At 40.8% G+C, this 18,983-nt stretch overlaps 3 protein-coding genes across 3 annotated transcripts; 2 read left to right on the top strand and 1 right to left on the bottom strand.

Annotated features, from left to right (window-relative positions):
- Window positions 1-2,056: 2,056 nt before the first annotated feature.
- LOC121603957 (TRIO and F-actin-binding protein-like) lies at window positions 2,057-7,515 on the top strand. The gene is made up of 11 exons (XM_041933298.1): window positions 2,057-2,211; window positions 2,441-2,509; window positions 2,646-2,735; window positions 2,907-3,001; window positions 3,911-4,553; window positions 4,701-4,935; window positions 5,185-5,296; window positions 5,452-5,611; window positions 5,804-5,917; window positions 6,651-6,737; window positions 6,881-7,515. Exons 1-11 carry the CDS (start codon window positions 2,185-2,187, stop codon window positions 7,025-7,027), a joined length of 1,779 nt encoding a protein of 592 aa, XP_041789232.1. The 5' UTR covers window positions 2,057-2,184; the 3' UTR covers window positions 7,028-7,515.
- Window positions 7,206-9,111, bottom strand: smdt1b (single-pass membrane protein with aspartate-rich tail 1b). The gene is made up of 3 exons (XM_041933299.1): window positions 8,938-9,111; window positions 7,655-7,813; window positions 7,206-7,464 (listed from the first exon to the last, which is right to left on the bottom strand). Exons 1-2 carry the CDS (start codon window positions 9,097-9,099, stop codon window positions 7,676-7,678), a joined length of 300 nt encoding a protein of 99 aa, XP_041789233.1. The 5' UTR covers window positions 9,100-9,111; the 3' UTR covers window positions 7,206-7,464; window positions 7,655-7,675.
- A 1,405-nt stretch (window positions 9,112-10,516) lies between these two features.
- Window positions 10,517-18,634, top strand: zgc:158803 (LUC7 domain-containing protein). Its single transcript, XM_041933195.1, has 10 exons — window positions 10,517-11,080; window positions 11,587-11,681; window positions 12,956-13,054; window positions 14,173-14,283; window positions 14,456-14,599; window positions 14,855-15,031; window positions 15,169-15,347; window positions 15,442-15,471; window positions 16,081-16,236; window positions 17,357-18,634. Exons 1-10 carry the CDS (start codon window positions 11,020-11,022, stop codon window positions 17,580-17,582), a joined length of 1,278 nt encoding a protein of 425 aa, XP_041789129.1. The 5' UTR covers window positions 10,517-11,019; the 3' UTR covers window positions 17,583-18,634.
- The last annotated feature ends 349 nt before the right edge of the window (window positions 18,635-18,983 follow it).

Genomic DNA, 18,983 nt, shown 5'->3' on the forward strand with positions numbered 1-18,983 from the left:
GCGCCACCATGAAGTTTATATTTCTGGTTCAGAGAGAAATGTTTCCACAACAAGGATAAATTATAGCGTCGATGATCCTTTTCTTTTCCAAAGACTTTTCATCTAGCACCGTCATCTGGTCAAAAATGTAATTTGTCCAATGCAATAGTTTTAATCAAAATGAATGACTTTCCCATCAGCCTTGGCTATGCTATTTGTTTGGTGCTGATTTGCCATTGCTAGCGTACCAAAATATGTTGGTGCACACAGACATCAGCATGTTGGTATTATCATTGTGAACCATGGAGTTAATTTTGAGAAAATGTTAGCATGCCAGCATTAGCATTTAGCTCAAAGCACCATTGTGCCTGTAAGTTAAACCTCACAGAGCCACTAGCTGAACACTTTTAGTCTTCTTATGTTCTCTCTCTCTCCATACCACATATCACATTATAAATCTTTATGGATTTGAGGTGGGGATGACCATAGACGACTACATTGTTCTGGCTGATATTCCAAAGATCCTGCTGGAATCAGAGGAGGAGTCACCAGGGCTGAGGAGGAGGAACCAGAGTCCCAGCCCATGCAGGGACCAGAAGCTTCGGACTTACAGGTTGGTGGTTCCATATATTGTGCTGTATGGTATTGATATACCATCACAGGATCCCACAACCATGCATCTATTCTGCAGTCCTAAGTGGCAGCTGGAAGATTAGGGGAAAAATAGTGTAGCAAGTAGAAAAGACTTTGAAGATGTCTTTTGATCTGATTGTAAATAATTGCTTCAGCTATGACCAAAGAAAAGATGAGACGCCTGTGAGTTGCAGAGGTATGTTTAAGTTCAGAAAGAAGAAAAGGGTGTAAATTGTGCATATTTTGTGTCAATAATTGTGTTTATGCATTTGTAAAAGACTTAAACATATGTTTGTTCAATTCAGCTTCTCTACTTTGATCTGTCTCTGAAGGTATCAAGATGAAATAGATAGTTCAGTGTACAGTTCAAGGCTTGAGTCAGATCAGAGGGGGAGAGGCAGAGAGCGAGGCAGAGACAGGCGAGAGAAATGTCGGGACTCTGAGAACGGACAATCGTCTCGAAGGCAGTCAAACGCATCTCTTCATACACAGGTACAATGCAATAACTGCAGACGTGTTGACAAAATTCATCTGGAAACAACAGCGCTTGTAATCCCGCCTGTTTATTCTCTGAAAGTGTACAGATAATCAAAGTGGAAAACACAGATCTTCAAAAGTGAAGGAGCGAGCTCCTCCTGAACGCCCGCAGACGCAGGTGAGCACGGTCCCAGTACTTTCTGCATTTGTATAAATCACGAGTGTTTGGAGAAAAATGGGTCATTCATATATTCAATCTAAAGTAGCTCCCTGATATTTATTTCAGCTCTTTTACCTCAGGGGCCTCTCTCACAGAAACACCTTGCAGGAAAAAAGCCATTAGTTAGCACTCTCATGTTTTAGGGCAGCATGGTCATATGATTTATCATCTTTATTAATAGAGTCCTGGATGGTTAAAGCCTCTGTATCCTGCAGGGTCAGCACTGCACTGTCATGCCTAAAATCGCTGAATCAACAAACATAGACGAGGAATGGTTACAAAACGAAGCATACCGCATTTTGTTATTTCAGTGCTGCAAATCAACCATGCAAAAGTTGCAGCAAAAGTTGCAAAACCTGACAGAACACTCCACTGATATCAATGAGAGCTAAGTGTGATCACATTTGTGACTTCGCACCATGCATGTTCCTACCTCTCAATGTCTCTTTCTGTCTCTCTTCCACATGATATATACTTGACAATATGGCGCTTACATGGTAAGTATTTGATGTTATTTTGTGCTAGCATGCTTTAATAGCACCTGCTTGCTTTATAAGTCAATCTAATGGTGTTTTATCAGTTCCTCTTTCTCTTCCCATTTCGCACCGTTGACAATGACAGTTTGCAAAAACTACACCTCTTCCTTTTTTTTGGGCTGCTATTCTGCAGTATATTTCCCATTTTTCAGCCTATAAAGGGTTATCTGCCTGTCTATGCAGCGATGTACTTATCTCACTGACACACTCCGTCTGCTTCTGATGGTTTCCGTTTCCTGTAGTTTCACAATGAAGAGTGAGACAGAAACCACTACAGAATGCTCTCAAAGAGCTTTCTCTTGAAACTTTAATTGCAGGTGCTGTTACTTGAAGGGGTGGATGTCCAGACTGGATGAACATGGCAAGGTAAAGAAGTCTGTGAAGTTGTTCCTGATGTATTTTCTGTTTTAATTCCTGTTGTAATCACAATCTCACACCTGTAGACAGACAGTACAAAACACCAAGAACGAGACTCTACTCTGCCTCTACACTGTTTAAGATGAAGTCAACATATAGTAATGGAAATGTCAGTAGACGTGTTTAACACATACACAATAAATTAATTTAATGTCCATGTTTACTGTGTTTTGCTCAGTGGACGAAACACTGGTTTGTTCTGGGTGATACTTCACTGAGGTACTACAGAGACTCAGAGGCTGAGGAGGTAGGACCTGATATGTGATGTAGCAGTTTCAGATCTGCAGGTTTTGCCAATATATCATACTAAAATAATTCAAACCTTTGGTGCTTGGGTTCCAAATTTATTTGACTAAAGTGAAACTCTTCTTGTTGTGGTGCAGTCAGACGATCTGGATGGAGAGATCAACCTGACATCCTGTGTGAATGTGTCAGACTGTGATGTAGAGAAGAACTATGGACTCCAAATATATGTATGTATTTACTGCACACCATCAGACAGATGGACAGTCAGATACCCCCCGCATCTCCCCCATTTCCACAGCAATTACATGTTTGGCTGCTTCCTGTTTGTGTGTGTGTGTGTGTGTGTGTGTGTGTGTGTGTGCGTGTGCATGTCTTTGCTCTGTCTTTTGATCCTCCAGACAAAGAGAGCAGTGTTCACTCTCTCTGCTATGACCTCCAGAATACGACGGAACTGGGTGAAGTTACTAAAGCAGGCGATCCAGAACAACACGCAGTGAGTCTGATGTCTACTGGGAGACACTGGTGGAGGAAGTGTTTAGATCCCTTACTGGAGAGAAAGTAGCAGTACCACAGTGTACAATCACTCCAACATGTAAAGGAGTAAAAGACTTACATTAAAATGTTACATAAGTGACAATACAAGTAGAATGAATTTATGATAGTATAAGAATTATAAGCGGGCCCCATGCCAGATGCCTCTCTTCTGATGCAGGCTCCAGAGCTTTTAAGCACTTTAGTCCCAGATCAGGTGCACCTCATTCAGCAATCACATTTAGCACACCTGGGCAGAGCCCATGAATTAATATGTAAGCAGAATTTCACCATTGTAATTGGTAGAGTTGGTGCTAATTTAAAAAATATATATACATTTGGATGAGATTTATAATAATCCTCATACTGTATAAGATCATCATATGTTTTGTTTGAGAAATCTTACTAATATAAAATCTGATATAAAGTACAATACTTGAGAAAATGTACTTAGATACAATCACCTCCTGTTGGGAGACTACTTTATGCTACAGACAGGACATTTCTGGAGCTTCTGATCACAAGTAAAATAACTAATAAAACTGCTACTTCAGCTGACAGTGCCTTCAGAATCTGCCATCATTTGTCCTGTCAAACATATCACTAATTAATCACAGTTAGTGATGTACAAATTACAAAACAGGACATCCTTCATGGTGAATACTGGATGTCTGTCATACTATTCATGCAAAATATGCTAAAATCCTCAATCTCATTTAAAAGGCAGGCTTGCATTGACCTGAAAATTCCTGAACACTGTGAAGAAATGCAGACGATGTGATTGGGTGGTCTGTCTGTAGTGAACCCCCTCTATCATCTTTCTTCTGATGTGTAACACTACCCTCCTGTCTTCCCCTCATTCTGATCTCAGCCAATCAGACACCGGCAGCGAGAAAGAGAACCCCCTCTCCCGGAGACCGTCGTCATGCCAACCCCCTGCTCGGTTCACCTGCAAGGGCTCCGGCTATGAACCTAGCACTTCCACCTCCGCCGCCACAGCTGCAAACTCCCATCGGGCCGACCACCAACACCAAACTGCGGACGGGGATCTGGACGCAGACTTATCTCCAGCCAGTCAGAGAGAAGAAGGGGAGGGCTGGGACCGCGAGCAAGCGAAGCGATTGGAGCAGAGGAATAAGTGGTTTGAGGAGGGGGTCTCTTTAGGTGAGATGGGCAGCAGGTGGGACTCAATGGAGCTGAAAAAAGGGTGTGTGCCTGTCCCTGTTATTGAGACCATGGACTCAGAGGTCAGCATGAAGTGGGCAGAATTCGAGAAGCTGTCATTTAGGGACATGAGCGCACAGTCTCTCATTGGAGCACAGGCCTATCAGTCAAGCACCCCACAGGTATCACAGTCTCTTGTTAGCTCCCAGAATTATAAATCGAGCCCTGAAGAGGCCGAACAGTCTGTCACTGTATCAGAAACTGATGAATCAAGCTCAAAGAGGGCCCTTCCATCCATGAATGGAGCCCAAGCTTTTCAATCAAATACAGCTGAAGCACTTCAAAAGGAGGTAAGAAACAGCTTAAAGTCACCTCACTAAAAAAAAGTAGAAAAGTGACATTCCTTTAAGGTGTTTTCAATGCAAGGACATTATATTAATATCCAGAAGTGATCCTTTCCCTCCTCCCTTTCCTTCCTCCATCCATCCATCTCCCAGGCACTCTCTCTTCGAAAGCAAGTGGAGAGCATTAAGAGGGAGCGTGCCGCCATGGGGATAGAGGTGGACAGCCCGTGCGGCCCCGGGGCCCCCTGTAGGGCCAGGCTAGAAGCCATGGAAGTAGCCCATCAAAAAGCACTGCAGGAGCTGCAGGAGAAACACGCGAGGGAGATCAGGGAGATGGAGGAGCAGAGAGACAGGATGCTACAGGAGGAGAGCCAGACAGCTGCTAAAGGTACAGCAGAAAGTACAGTTGTATCAGGGACAGTTCGACACAAGTTCTGAGTGCATTGCCTCCTTATGCACCTTTCAGAAAATATCTTGCAACCAGCCCCTCTCTGTATGAATTTATGTCTTTTAAAATCAGATCGTTTGTTTATGCTACGTTTGCAATTACAATAACTGTATTTACTGTTCCTATGTAACTGTATGTGGTGAAGGCAAAGAAAGCTCAAGTAACTAATTAATTAACCGTTAATCAAAGCCATGGAAGCACTGAGAGCAGCACACAGAGAGGAGCTGGAGAGAGTGGTGGAGACGAGCAGGAGGTTGGCTGGAGGGGCTGCCCACGTGGATGCTGCATACAGAGGCCACATGTAAGTTTATTCCAGTCACTCTGTTATCATACTGAGTGTGTTCTCCATCTCACAGGCTCTCGCTGCAGGCTTAAGATGTTCTACATTTGACCATGACCCCGTGTATGGTAGCCCATTATAATTTACTCCACAACTCGTGTGTTTGTGCGGTTCAGGCCGGAGGCGGACGACTTGCACAGTGAATTAGATGTGCTGTCAGAACGTTACTCTCAGAAGTGCCTGCAGCTGAGCCGCACCGAGCAGAGCAGCAAGGGCAGAGAGACTGAGCTCGGTCGCAAGGAGAGAGAGCTGGAGCAGCTCAGAAGAGAGAACCAGGTTCATATACATGCCTGATGTTTAAGACATCACCTTACCACCTTATTGATTGTTAAAATAGTATTTTTTTTTAGTTCTTATAAGGTTTAAGTAATAGGGAAACATAATAAGCAACAACCGTAATAATCATGCCAGTTCACAAAATATTTGCATATATATGCACCATAATCTGTGCTAAAAATCTCTTTTCAGGAGCTTAAGGCCAAACTGGCAGAAGAGATCAGCCGCATGCGTTATTTCATCACGGGCCAGAGGTCAAACATGGGATCTCTCGGCAACACTGAGCGCTCTGTGTCAGAAGTAGAGGTAATGATAGTAATAAGTTCAGCGGTTGTAACTAAATTAGAAACTCAGCTCAACTTAGGTGAAAGTAGGTGATTTTTTGTACCTGAAATATTAACTTGGGCTTAAAGGACAAATGTTGACATTACCGTCATGATGGGGAAGCAGAAAGCAGAGTTTGACGTATGTGCTGCGGGAGTTTGAAGCCACTTTAATAAAACAAATTGATTAGAGGCATTTTTACTGTTGTCTCATATCCCCAGTAACAACTCCCTGTTGCAACATTGTCACCTGTTAATGTTTTGGCTGGTGGCCTCATTTGTGTTGAGCATCTGTGGTTGGTTGCATTCTGCTGCAGCACATACTGCCATCTACTGCCTGAATCATAGTGCATGTTTCAGGATACCGGTCTTGCAAATCACTTTTACAGCAGCGAAAGGTTTTATGGCTCAACTTCCTGAAATTCCACACCAATGGTAGAAGTATTTACATCTTTAACTTCAGAAAAAAATAACAGTACACAAGTGTCGAAATACTCTATCATAAGTGAAGGTCCAGCATCCAAAGTACTCATGCTTTCATTGAAATATAATGGAGTGAAGTATAAGTAAGCACAAGTACCTTAAAAATACCCTAAACAATGCTTGAGTTAATGCGCTTAGTCACCACTGTCACATAAACATGACTTTCTATATAAATGTTAATATTTTAAATCTTTTTAAGTGTTACTAGTAAGATTTCACATTTGGTCTTCCAGACATTACTCAGGGCAAAAGACAATGAGGTGCAGTACCTTAAAAAAGAAATCAGCTGTCTACAGAATGAAGTGCAGTCTCTCACCAAGGTATGTTTTATGATCTGACCTCTAGTATAACACAATTGATCAAAAATAATACACTCCTATATGTTGCACATTTACAGATTTTATTTACACGGTCCTCCTTGACTTTGTTGTGTCATCCATATTTGTTCCAACCTTAACTCTAGGAGAAAGAAGCTGCTTATGAGCGTTATAAGGAGGCCTACGTAGAGCTGAGTGAAACGAAGGGGCGTAGCCAGTTGGAGACGGACTCCCTCAACGAACACTTGAGACTGGCCAATGCTGCACTTCAGGAGGGAGCGAGGCGGACCTGACCAATGACGACAACTGTTAAAAAGTTACCTTTAAGAACGAAGACAGCAAGCCAATGAAAAATATTCACAAAATATAACATTACAATAATAATTTGTCCTGTCATGACTGAAATGACTTAGGAAAGTCAGAATAAAAATGAAGGCAACTGTGTACTTAAAAACCACAATGCAAAGATGGTTCAGATTAAATAACATTTTAATCCATTTGTAATCGACTCAGTTTATTGAGTCACATACAGAAACATGCAAACAAGAGTGAAGGCGTCAGAAGTAGGTCTGACAGCCTCACATGATATGAGATTTCGAAAAAATGAATTTAGTGAAAACAACACAAACAGCAGCGGAGAGAGGAAGGAGATGGGTGGAGGTAAACGGATGTACTTGGAGGTCAAATGCCCCATCTCTCTTCATCTTCCTTGTGCCAGCTGGTATGCACTCTGTGGATGGAAATAAAGAAAAGTCACCTCCTTTATGCGGTTACCACTTGTCATCATTACAAACATGCCACAAATCCCACCCTTTGACATGTAGCTGACACACACTTAAGGCATGAATAAGGAAAAAAAATTCCATACAACAGTGTTTAATGGTTATAATAGGTGTGGTTAATGTACACTTTGACTTTACCTTCTCTTTTCTGAAGTTAGCTCAGTCATCGTCATCATCGTCCTCAGGGACAAAGATATCATGCTCCTCCAGGAGAGCGGCAAAGTTCTTGCTGATCAGAGTTCCCACATACAGGAAAGGCACCACCACAATTGTCATGCGGATAAGACCAAATGGTGTCTGGAAAACATTAAGGGGAATAGACGAGTGACATGAAAGTTAAGAGTGTATTCAAGGGGGGGCACATGGACAGATTACTAACAATATTTTGGTTCAGATTTGTGATTGTGGGCAATGGTTTCTCCAGAAGCTAAATAAAAAAATGTAACCTTCAAAGAGACTATAGCAGAGCAGACAATCTCCAGCAGCCACAACACAGCTGGATTCAGTAGACACTGGATGCAACAAAGCTTAAATTTGTTGGCAGCGGGCTATGCACAACAATTACCAAATGTTGTATACTGAATTTTCATCAACAATAATTTTCAGGTTCAAAAATGTGATTATCTTGTATCATATCAAAGTATTTTTTTATTGGAAAAGCTTTGAATTAAAGCACAATATCAACTGATATAATTGGGGGTTTATGGTGGGTCCTGCTTTACTACCTGATTAAAAACTTAAAATAGCTGTGAAAATATCATTTAAATGCCTTGAAAGTGGGGTTAATAGGTGGCTATCAGCTCATTTTTGCACCACAGCAGGGGATCAGTGGAGGAATTCTTTAAATACTGTCTTTCAGTTTGGCCCTTGGCTATAGCCTTGAGAGGGATTTTTCTGTTTTGTTTCTATTATATTGAATAGTCTGAGAACAGGTAAATTACCGGCTAATTGGGATTAACCGTTTGGTCTTTGTATGATATAGTCAACTTGACACACATTAGAAAAAAAAACTCCCTAAATATTCAGATGCTGTGTTACTGTAATATAAAATTATACCGTCCATTCCCATCGACCTTTCCTGCCTCGACAACATTGCACTCCGAGATGTGTAATATTTAGGTCAACTTGTGACGCGTAATTCAAGATTCATCACATCACATATTCTAATTATACGTTATTTCATTTGATTTCAATTCATTAAACGTACTCTTTTATCAAGACTTGAATTGACTACATTACTTCCGCAAAGTCCCTCTACGTTTGTGTAAACATACTTTAATTGGCTGACTTGACGAATCGAGCACGTATACTGCATTTCTATTTGCTATGACTAGTGTCAATTCAGCGCTAAGTCCCGCCTACGATGTCAGTCATATTTCTCGTCGGTTTTCAGTTGGTAACCAAGGCAGAACAAAACTCACTTTATCCGGTTTTGGTAAGATTGCCCCCGACGCCGTTGATACTGCGGTCCTGGTTTGAGTCGCCCTCGATATGTTTGATGTTTTCAAGCCGGTGTTACGGCTCATTATCCCCATATTTCTGGTGGAAAGTCGCAGTGGGAGCCGCAGTATACTCGTCGCCATTTTTTCCAGGATATGCAATAGGCAGGGTGGGACGTGTCTTTGGGTGGGACTGAGATGACTTTTATGGGCGCGTTTGTACGTTTGACAGAAAAACACCACCATTAGCGTTCTGTGTAATTGTGCAATAATCGGTTGTAGCTATATACTGCAAATTAAACACTGTGTCATGTAACAGACATTTGTGACATGTTTGACTTCCGCAGTCAAATTACATTGCTATACACCGTTGATGTCACAAACCGCTATGTAATTTATGTCATTTTACAGAAGATAAAAATGAAAAGGATTTAAAAACATTTAGTTACAACAAAGAAGTACAACAAAAGTCACCACAACATAAAACAGTGAGAAACATGGTGCAAAGTCTTTGCATGACAGGGACTCAATTTAGTCCATTCAATTAAGTTCATTTAAAGTTCAAATAAAATCTAATTCATTTAAAAATGTCGAAAGTCTAGGTTTTTTTGTTCCTCATAAGCTGAAGTGCTGTATTGACTTTGACACCCAGTAAGACAACATTGGATGACCCAAGAAAAAGATTAAAAAAAAATAAAAAGTTAAATAAATATCTTGTTAAGTTATGCGTTTTTCAAGCTTTTTTGGCTGTACATTCAGATATAGAATAAATATATTGTTTGATACGGACAGTCCAAGAATCCTGAGTTTTGATTTGTGAATATAGTATTTGATCAAAGTAATAATAGTTCTTTATTTCTACTTCATTATTTTTTTCTTATATTGTTATTTTGTATTTTGTATTGTATTTTTACCTCCTACTTGAAAAGGTTCATTACTTGAAAGTAGTTCTTGCTCTTTTTTGCATGCCCTTGTGTGTCCACCTTTTGAGCTGCTGGAACTGCAAATTTCTTTTCGGAGATGAATAAAGTATCTATCTATCTATCTATCTATCTATCTATCTATCTATCTATCTATCTATCTATCTATCTATCTATCTATCTATCCATCCATCCATCCATCCATCCATCCATCCATCTAATAATAACTGCAAACAGAGATTCCTGTCATATGCAGTGAACCAGTAAAAGATACGATAAGATACAACTTAATTAATGGCACGCCGGGGAAATCAAATTTTTAGAGACAGCAAAGAATAAAAGAGACACATAGCAAGATCAAAAATACAATAAAAAGTGATACAGAATAGAAATAAAAACTCAACTATATATGTGTTTGTACAATATATGCAAAAATACAAATACATTTTTCGAAAGTAATATAAAGTGAGGGTAGATAAGATCGGCGATGAATGACGATTTGCTCCACAGTTGTTTTGTATGTGGGCCAACATATTTGTTTCCTGACATTTTGGCAGCGAAGTGTAACGTCACAAAACCCGACCTGCGCGCGAACTGCAGCACTTCCTCGAGGCGGAGGCATGTGAGCGCGCTCCGCGGCAACGCGCACGGTGGGGAAGTGGGAAGACGGAAGAACGGACGTTGAATAAACTTGCCAACTTTGAGCTAACTGGCCAGAAATACAGTTCGATCATATTTTACATTAGAATTGGTTGCTTATTTCGATACAAATTGAGTTAACCAACCAAACACCCTGTCTACATTCAGTCACCGCCCTCTCAACTCGGCACACGACACGACCAGGAGACTCCAGCAGTTTTTAAACAGACGTTGCACTTGCTGAACCGACCCGAAGTCATCCATCGTTACAAAGTCACATTTAGCTGTTGTTGAAGTGCCGTGATAACCAGTAAATTGTGCTAACGTCACACTCAACCAGCTCGCTGGCTCAGCGGGACTTGAGCTTTTTCTCCTTGTGGGAAAAGTTGTCCGTTGTTGTGGTGGTGGTAGTGGAGGAGCCAACGAGGCCTGCAGTCGAGGCTGCATGTGTGAGGACTAACTGGCGAGGAGTGACTCTCACAACGTTAGCTTAACACTCAGAAACATGTCGGCCCAGGCACAGATGCGAGCGATGCTGGACCAGCTCATGGGGACGGGGAGAGACGGTGAGCGCAGCTGGCTGTGGTTTGGATCGGTGTCTGATCGAATCGAGACATGAGTTTGTGTTGTTGCTAGCATTAGCCGGAAAGCTAACCAATCTGCCAGACAGAGACAGTGAGGCATGCTTTGCAAACCAAGCTAGCTAACATGAGGATAGCCAGCCGGCTAGCTACCTGTTGTTTTTGAGTTTTAGTTTACATAGCAAGTGTATTTGTTGCGAACATGTTCTACAAATATTTCTAACATTTTAGCATCCTGTTTAGTCATGGTCAGTATACTGTTTTCTTCGTGGCTCCATTTCTTGCTACCAGATGTTGTCATGTTATCAGACTCCATCCGAGCAGCTAACTTTAGTGGTTAAGGGTACAGATGTATGACTCATTCATCGCTATTCCGCACCTCAGTGACTTAATGCGTATCGTCCTATGTTTCAGTCGGGGCACTGGCTCACGTACGCTTTTAAACCACATGCTATTATATCTGTCTGCTGTTCTGGTTTTCATGTTTTAAGGAGATACCATGAGGCAGAGAATCAAATTCACAGATGAGCGAGTCTGCAAAAGTCACCTCTTGGATTCATGTCCACACGACATCCTGTCTGGCACTGTGAGTATCACACTTATACACACACCTACACACAGAGAGTGTTATCCTGTAACATGTAGACTACAACCAGAAAGTATCAGTTTAGTTGTCATTGGTTTTGGGTCGGCACAGTGATCTTAAATCATACACTGACTATAGGCTTAAAGTGCTGATTTTGAGCTTGAGGTGAGCACATTTATATTGTGTAGCACAGGACACATCTTTTTTTTATACAACGTCTTCTATTTACAGGACTATGCAGCAGGTCACTGATTGAAAACATGTACACAAGACTACCAAGAGGCTACTTTTCATTTGAGTCAGATGTTTGACAGTCTTAGGATCACACACAAAGCCCAGGAAGCTGGAAGGGACGATAGCTGCAGTACAAGCCTGACATAGCATCACAATGAACAGTACTGACAGCAAGGGGTGGGCAATATGGCCAAGTCTTCTGTCATGGTCTATGTAATTTTATATCACGGTAGCAGTATATATCATGGTATTGTTATGTAATTCAATTAAGAAATGGTTTAAAATAACGATACCATACCATAATTAATCTCATCTGATTGTTTTCCACTTTTATTTGGAACTTCCACACAAACAAAAAAAAACTGCATCGCATGAGACAATTTTTGAGTTAAACACAAAAGACTCAAGACAGTAAAACTAACTTTCTTCCAAAATGGAAGCTTTACAGTTCCACATGAGAGGAACAGAGATGCAACAGAGGTGCATTATCACCACAAACTGTCGCAGACTTGTTACATGAGAACGTAGTAAGCAGTCCTGCCTTCATGTATGGCAGAGACACTATATCTGTTTTCTCTACCGGTGGACATATTTCTACCGTTGCATGATATAGCCCATCATACTGCCCTACATTATTGTCAGCAGATATTTGGGTCATGGACCTAAGCCACATTTTGCCTGTAAACTTGAATGTAGCTTTTAGTGTGTCCAATTACTTTCTGTAAATGTTGGGAGACTGTAAATTAAAAGGGCTACAGTTCCAGCACGATGCATCTGATGGGAAGTTGAGAGTCAGCACTTAAGCCTCAAAATCACTGCTTGAGTCTCAATACTTTGTGATTATTATTACAATAGTCAGCCCAGCAGCACTGTGATTCAAAGGATATCAGATTTACAGTCTGTAATGTGATGCCATTTAAAGTGCTCTAAAACATGATGACATGTTAACATTAGGGAATTATTGGCTAGACAAATCTCAAGGCGAGTGAAATGATGAAGCATATTAACACAGTACACTGATATCTTCCTGATTTCTGTAGAGAATGGACCTGGGAGAGTGTATGAAAGTTCACGACTTGGCCCTCAGAGCAGACTACGAGATTGCCTCCAAGGAGCAGGAGTACTTCTTTGAACTTGATGTGAGTCATACACACACACACACACACAAACACAAACCAAACAACTAATCAATTAATCCAGAAAATAATTCAGATTTAATAAATCAGATTAATTTGCAAGTGCAGATTCATGTTATTCATGTTAACATAAACAATGTTATTCTGCTTTTTATCTCACGGTCATCACAATGCAGGATTGTAAAATCTTGCCTGGTGGCATCATACACCACTGTGCACTGTTTTGGAACTCAGTTATTTCACTTGAGCTGGAATTCATGGATCGCATTTCATTTTCTCACCCATAATTGTAACAACATCAACACACCTTATTTTTCTTCCTCACAGTTCTATTTTCGGTCTTAGTACCTGCCAAGGCTTATAGTGCATATCCTGACTTAAAGGGCACATCCTCATCTGGGAGATTCAAACAATGTTCAGGCAGTTACTAATCAATCACTACCACCCTCAATCTTACAAATGGCTTTCTTTATATACACCACCCATTGCACAGTTTAGTTATGCCACGCAACAAGGGTGCTTTCCTGTCACACCAAGGATAGCAGGTTGGATGATGTATAAAGTGTAAGTGAGGTGACAACCACCCTATTTTCTCCTGGATGGTTGTCATCTCCCATACGGTCACCTGATGATGTGATGGTTACAGAAGATGGGCTGAAAATTGAAACTGATGGCCTAGACTTGACTAGGGTAGGGGTCCAACTGGCTTTCTATTTGTGCTATTCTCATTTCCAAAAATATCACAGTTTGTTCTAAGTGGTGCTGTTGAATTGTGACTCACTGCAAAAGTAGTTGAAGGTCTAATTTTAAGGATGATTGAGAGCAGTGTGAAAGAATGGGTAGTCAGGTGTCTAAGGATGATCGGTAAGAATGTAGCTGATAAACCTTTTTGGTTCATTGTTAATAGAAAGCACATAGTGAATATACATTTTTAATACTAGTCATAAATTACACATTAAGAATTCTATAAAGTACAATGAGATTTCAAAAGATATAGTTTTCTGACAAAGTTTTTGAAAAAGAAAATACGTTTTATCTCTTAGCGAGTGTTTAACATTCATTTTCCAAAGTCTATATTTTACACACATAAAAGGCCATTTGTCTCATGTGTTTTATCTCAGGCTGCTGAACACCTTCAGTCTTTCATTGCTGACTGCGACCGCAGGACTGAGCTGGCCAAGAAGAGACTAGCCGAGACGCAGGATGAGATCAGTGCTGAAGTGGCTGCAAAGGTGACAAACTCACTGTTGACATTGCTAGTGAGATTATTAACAGGTTTTAGGGAATGCTGTGTTCTTCAAGGGAATAATTTACCATCTGTTTGTCAAGAATCTGTGAAAGGTAGTATTTTTTTACAGCTTGGGGCTCATTTTTTAATGTCTCTTTTTCCTCTGCCATGAAAAGGCGGAACGTGTCCACGAGCTGAACGAAGAGATCGGGAAGATGCTGGCACGGGCCGAGCAGCTCGGGGGCGAGGGGAATGTAGACGAAGCACAGCAGTTGCTGGAAATGGTGGAGAAGACCCGGGCCTTGAAGAAAGAAGCAGAGGTCAGAACTGAAATAACTGCTTTGTTGTGACTCATGTATAGATGACATTAATAATGAATTTCATCAGTGACTCATCACATTCTATGACTTACCAGTAACCAAATGCGGTTAAACTCACAATCTCTTCCCAAAATGGATAATGACACTATTCAGCTAGAACATCCACTATAGAAACATATAGTCACTTTGTTTTTTATGGTATGTCTTGAGTTCCTTTGCTTCATCTTCATAGTCTCATAACATTTGTTCTCGCAGGATGTGTACAGAAACTCGATGCCAGCCTCCAGCTTTCAACAACAAAAACTACGGGTGTGTGAGGTGTGCTCTGCCTACTTGGGTCTTCATGACAACGATCGCCGTCTGGCTGACCACTTTGGGGGCAAACTGCACCTCGGCTTCATTGAAATCCGTGAGAAGCTTGAAAAGCTAAGAGTAAGAGGACCGGCATCTACGGAACCATAAATTGCACGAAATTTCAGTTATATTTTCATTATTTGTTATTGTATTGAGCACACAACATAATCAGCTGCTAGTATTTCTCACTTTCACGCTATTTTTGTTTCATACAGAAAGCAGTTATCGAGAAACAAGAAAGAATGCGAATGAGAAGACGAGAGGAACGTGAAAAAGAAGATGAAAGGGAGCGACAGTGGGAGATGGAACGGGAGCGAGAAAGAGAACGGGAACGAGAACGTGAAAGAGAGCGAGAATGGGAGAGAGAACGAGACAGGGAGAGGGAGCGTAGGCGGTAAGAAACAGTGGGACTTCCACTGTTAATAGAGTACGAATAAAAGTTCATTGTCATCTGGAAACGGAAACTGATTTGTGTTTTTTTTTCTTAGGTCAAGATCTAGAAGCGGAGACCGCTACAGGTACGTTGAATTTGATTTTAGAGTTTCATCTTTTTCGGAGAGACGTGAGAGACTGATAGTGTCACTGCATGACGCATTTATGGAAATTCCACACAAGATTGGCATGCCTTTGCTTTACAGGGTTTTGTTTCATTATCTGAAGTAGTTTTAACATTCCAAAGTATTTACACAAGGTTGTGATAATATACAAAGCCAGCTGTGATACAGCAGTGTGAGAGATGTAGAAAAATTGTGAGATATTTTTCAAACATTGCGTCAGCGCTAACTCTCAGTGTGGTGCTAAAGTAAGTTCAGTAAGTTAAGAAAATGTTAGACAAAGATCTGAGGCACCACCACAACTAACAGATAAAAATACTTAAGAAGAGTCCTGACCAGGAGTGAAATACATGAAATAAAACTGTTTCCTACAGCAAATGTCATGCATTTACTGACTGAGACTAATGTGTAGACTGTCATCTACAGACTAAACTGATAACAAGACAGGATGCATCAGGGTGCTTCAGCATTAAAGCCTTTATCTGAGAACCTATAGCTTATAGCAGTGCAGCATACATGTTCTTCTTTTACTCAAGCCTAAAAATCTTTATCTCAATTAATTTATCTTTGCAGGGACGGAGGCAGCTCGTCTTCCCACCGCTCAAGACGCCACCGCTCCTCTCATTCCAGAGAAGAAGGTGGAGATCGGGATCGTGAGAGAGAGAGGAAACATCGACACAAGGACAGGCATCGCTCACGCTCCCACTCTCACAGGCGCAAAAGGAAGAGGTGCGGCTTCTATCCACCACTAAAACTCCCATGAAGCATCTCTAGGATAGGAATGGTGGTCTGGGAGTGCAACTCACTTAACCTAGACACTAAACTGCACACAATTCAACATTATGTAGCTGGGGTTTGCATATCAACTGTCACATTGAGAACACATGAACCAAGTGAGTGCAAGCAAAGTCAATAGAAAGTGATAAAGCTATTTTATCAGCTAATATTTGATATTTTAATAGAGATTTGTTGCTGTAGTGAGAAATTCACCTGACATGCAGAGCAAAATGGAATGGCCTTGAAGCACGACTTCATTCTGGTTCTTAGTCATGAATTTAGCATTGTAATCAGAATGTTAATCAACAGCTATAGATAATTGATGAATCCTTAAGGTCATCAACTGTCACTGGCTGCAGTTACTCAAATATTCCTCACATTTGAGTAGCTTTGCAGCTTTATACAGTGTCATTTATCATTATTTCATTGTAAAGAAAAAAATGACACAAAAGCAAAATAATAGCAATAATATAATTTGTATGTCACCCTGTCCTCTTAGAAATTGGTTTGGGCATTTTTCACAGTTTTTTGCCATTTTTAGAGTAAAATGATAAATCTATAATGAAAGTAATGATAGATCAGCTCTAGATGAATGTATAAATGAACCTGATAACTAATCAACTCACTACTGTAGCTTTAATACGATAGCCACCGACTACCATCCAGGAATTAGAAATATAGTTTTTGAATGTTACACAATACAGCTGAATATGGACATCATGACATCTGCCAGTGTGACTTGTTCGCAGACATCGAGAACCATCTTTCTACGTAATAATTCGGGCTGTACAGAACAGTTTAAACACACAAATAATGTTGACATTCAAAAATCAACTGAATCAACGTTTCAATTCTGCACATTTAAAATTTCTTTGCTTGTCAATTCATTCTGATTAAACCCATTTTTTTTCTGTGTTCTAAAAAAACCTAGTATTATACATTAGATTCATACTTTTTAGCAGCCACTGTAGGAAAGTGAGGCGTGGTGTTCAGTTGGCACACAGTAGGCACTCTGCCTACATAATAGTCCTTTACAAAAATTGAAAATTCTGTTGCTTTGGTTTTTCCTCAGGTCCTCCAGAGACAGATCATCTCACACCCGTGAAAGAGAGCGCTCACTGTCCCAGGATAAATGTGGAGAGGGATGGCGTGACGACAGGGCGGAGTACAGAGACTGGGAGGACAGGGAGAGTTCCCCCTCGGCGGACACAGCCAGAGGCAGGGAACGAGAGAGATCCCTGTCAATCGAGCGTGACCGACGCTCCAGCTCTGAGGAGCGAGAGTCTGGGGAGATATGAACAGGAGGGGATGCCTCCAAAGTCTTTGATTTGGATATATTGTTTAGTAAAAGGAGCATGGAGAGATGTGTTGAGAGTGTGTTGGTGAGAGAGAGTGTGTGTGTGTGTGTCGGCTTTGTATGTGCGTTCATGTTGAAAGTGGGACATGTACATTAGCATGGGTGGACGGTGGAAATTTAATTTGGGGATGAGGGAACAACTTCAGTGGTGGCGGTCAAGGAAACTTGCAAACCAACTTTTATAAGACTCTGAATTGTGAGACTAGTGTGACCTGGAAGCAGTATAGTCATTACTTTTATGCCATCGTGTTGATCTTATGTACAGTTATTTTGACAGTGATGGGGGGATGAGTGAGTGAAGAGACAGCAGCCTTGCTTTAAGTCTGTTTATTTTACTCACATGAAATGCTGTTATTTTATCATTAGTTGGACCTTAAATGTTAATCCGTTTCGTCAATGTGGATTCATTTACACGGGTTGGACTCATTAATGTGGCATAACTGTTGCCGTAATCTTTGAAATGACTGAAGGCACTTCTGATGTTTGTGTTTTATCCACTGCCTTCAAGCCATAACAATCTCATTAGGAAAATCAGACACACATCCCCAAGCCTACCCTTCAATCAGGATGCAGTGATGAGCCCGTACTTTGAAAATAAACTCACTCGTCCCCATGAAAGAAGTCTCCACATATTTCCACTCAGTTCCTGACGTGAATACAGATGATGTGCCTCTTTACATATTGACGCTCGGAAGGCCCAGGGACTTGTGTCCTGTTTGCTGTGATACAACCTGGATGTACTGGGGGAATCTACTTTGCTGTGCCACCATTAAGTGAATAAAATTTTCTGCTTCCATTCAAAGACAATGTGTTTATACAGATTTCTCTTAAACGTGTTCATGCGCACAGTTTACAGTTTGAAATAAAATTAGGCATCTTATATTTGTGACACAACCAAACTGTTACGAGAGCTTGTGCTGTAGCCAGAGAATCCGTTTTCCCTCTCCTTTTAGCTTTATTGACACAGCACATACAGACATTCATACACATATAAAACAAATGTCCAAAATGCATTTAAGTTACCCCCAAAAATGCTGTTTTCAATTTAGATTTTTTTTTTCTTTTTAATCCTAGCATTTGTCTGAGGTAATAAAATGTATTTTTTAATTTTTTAGAAAAACAAGGTTTTCTTGCTGGCCATTTTGCTTTATGTAAATTGTCCCGATTTCCTATAATGAAAATAACAGGTGTGTCATGGCTCAGGTGTGTGCCTGTCTGCGCTGCTGAAGTGTCACTGAGCCAGAATATTTATGTGCTGCTGTGAGTCATTTTTAGGTGGTAATTCTCTGTGGAGTGCTGAATTACTGGTACAGCATCTTGCTCTAAATATACAGTACAATCT

This window comes from Chelmon rostratus, chromosome 3, assembly GCF_017976325.1.
Source record: "Chelmon rostratus isolate fCheRos1 chromosome 3, fCheRos1.pri, whole genome shotgun sequence".
Taxonomy (NCBI): domain Eukaryota; kingdom Metazoa; phylum Chordata; class Actinopteri; order Chaetodontiformes; family Chaetodontidae; genus Chelmon; species Chelmon rostratus.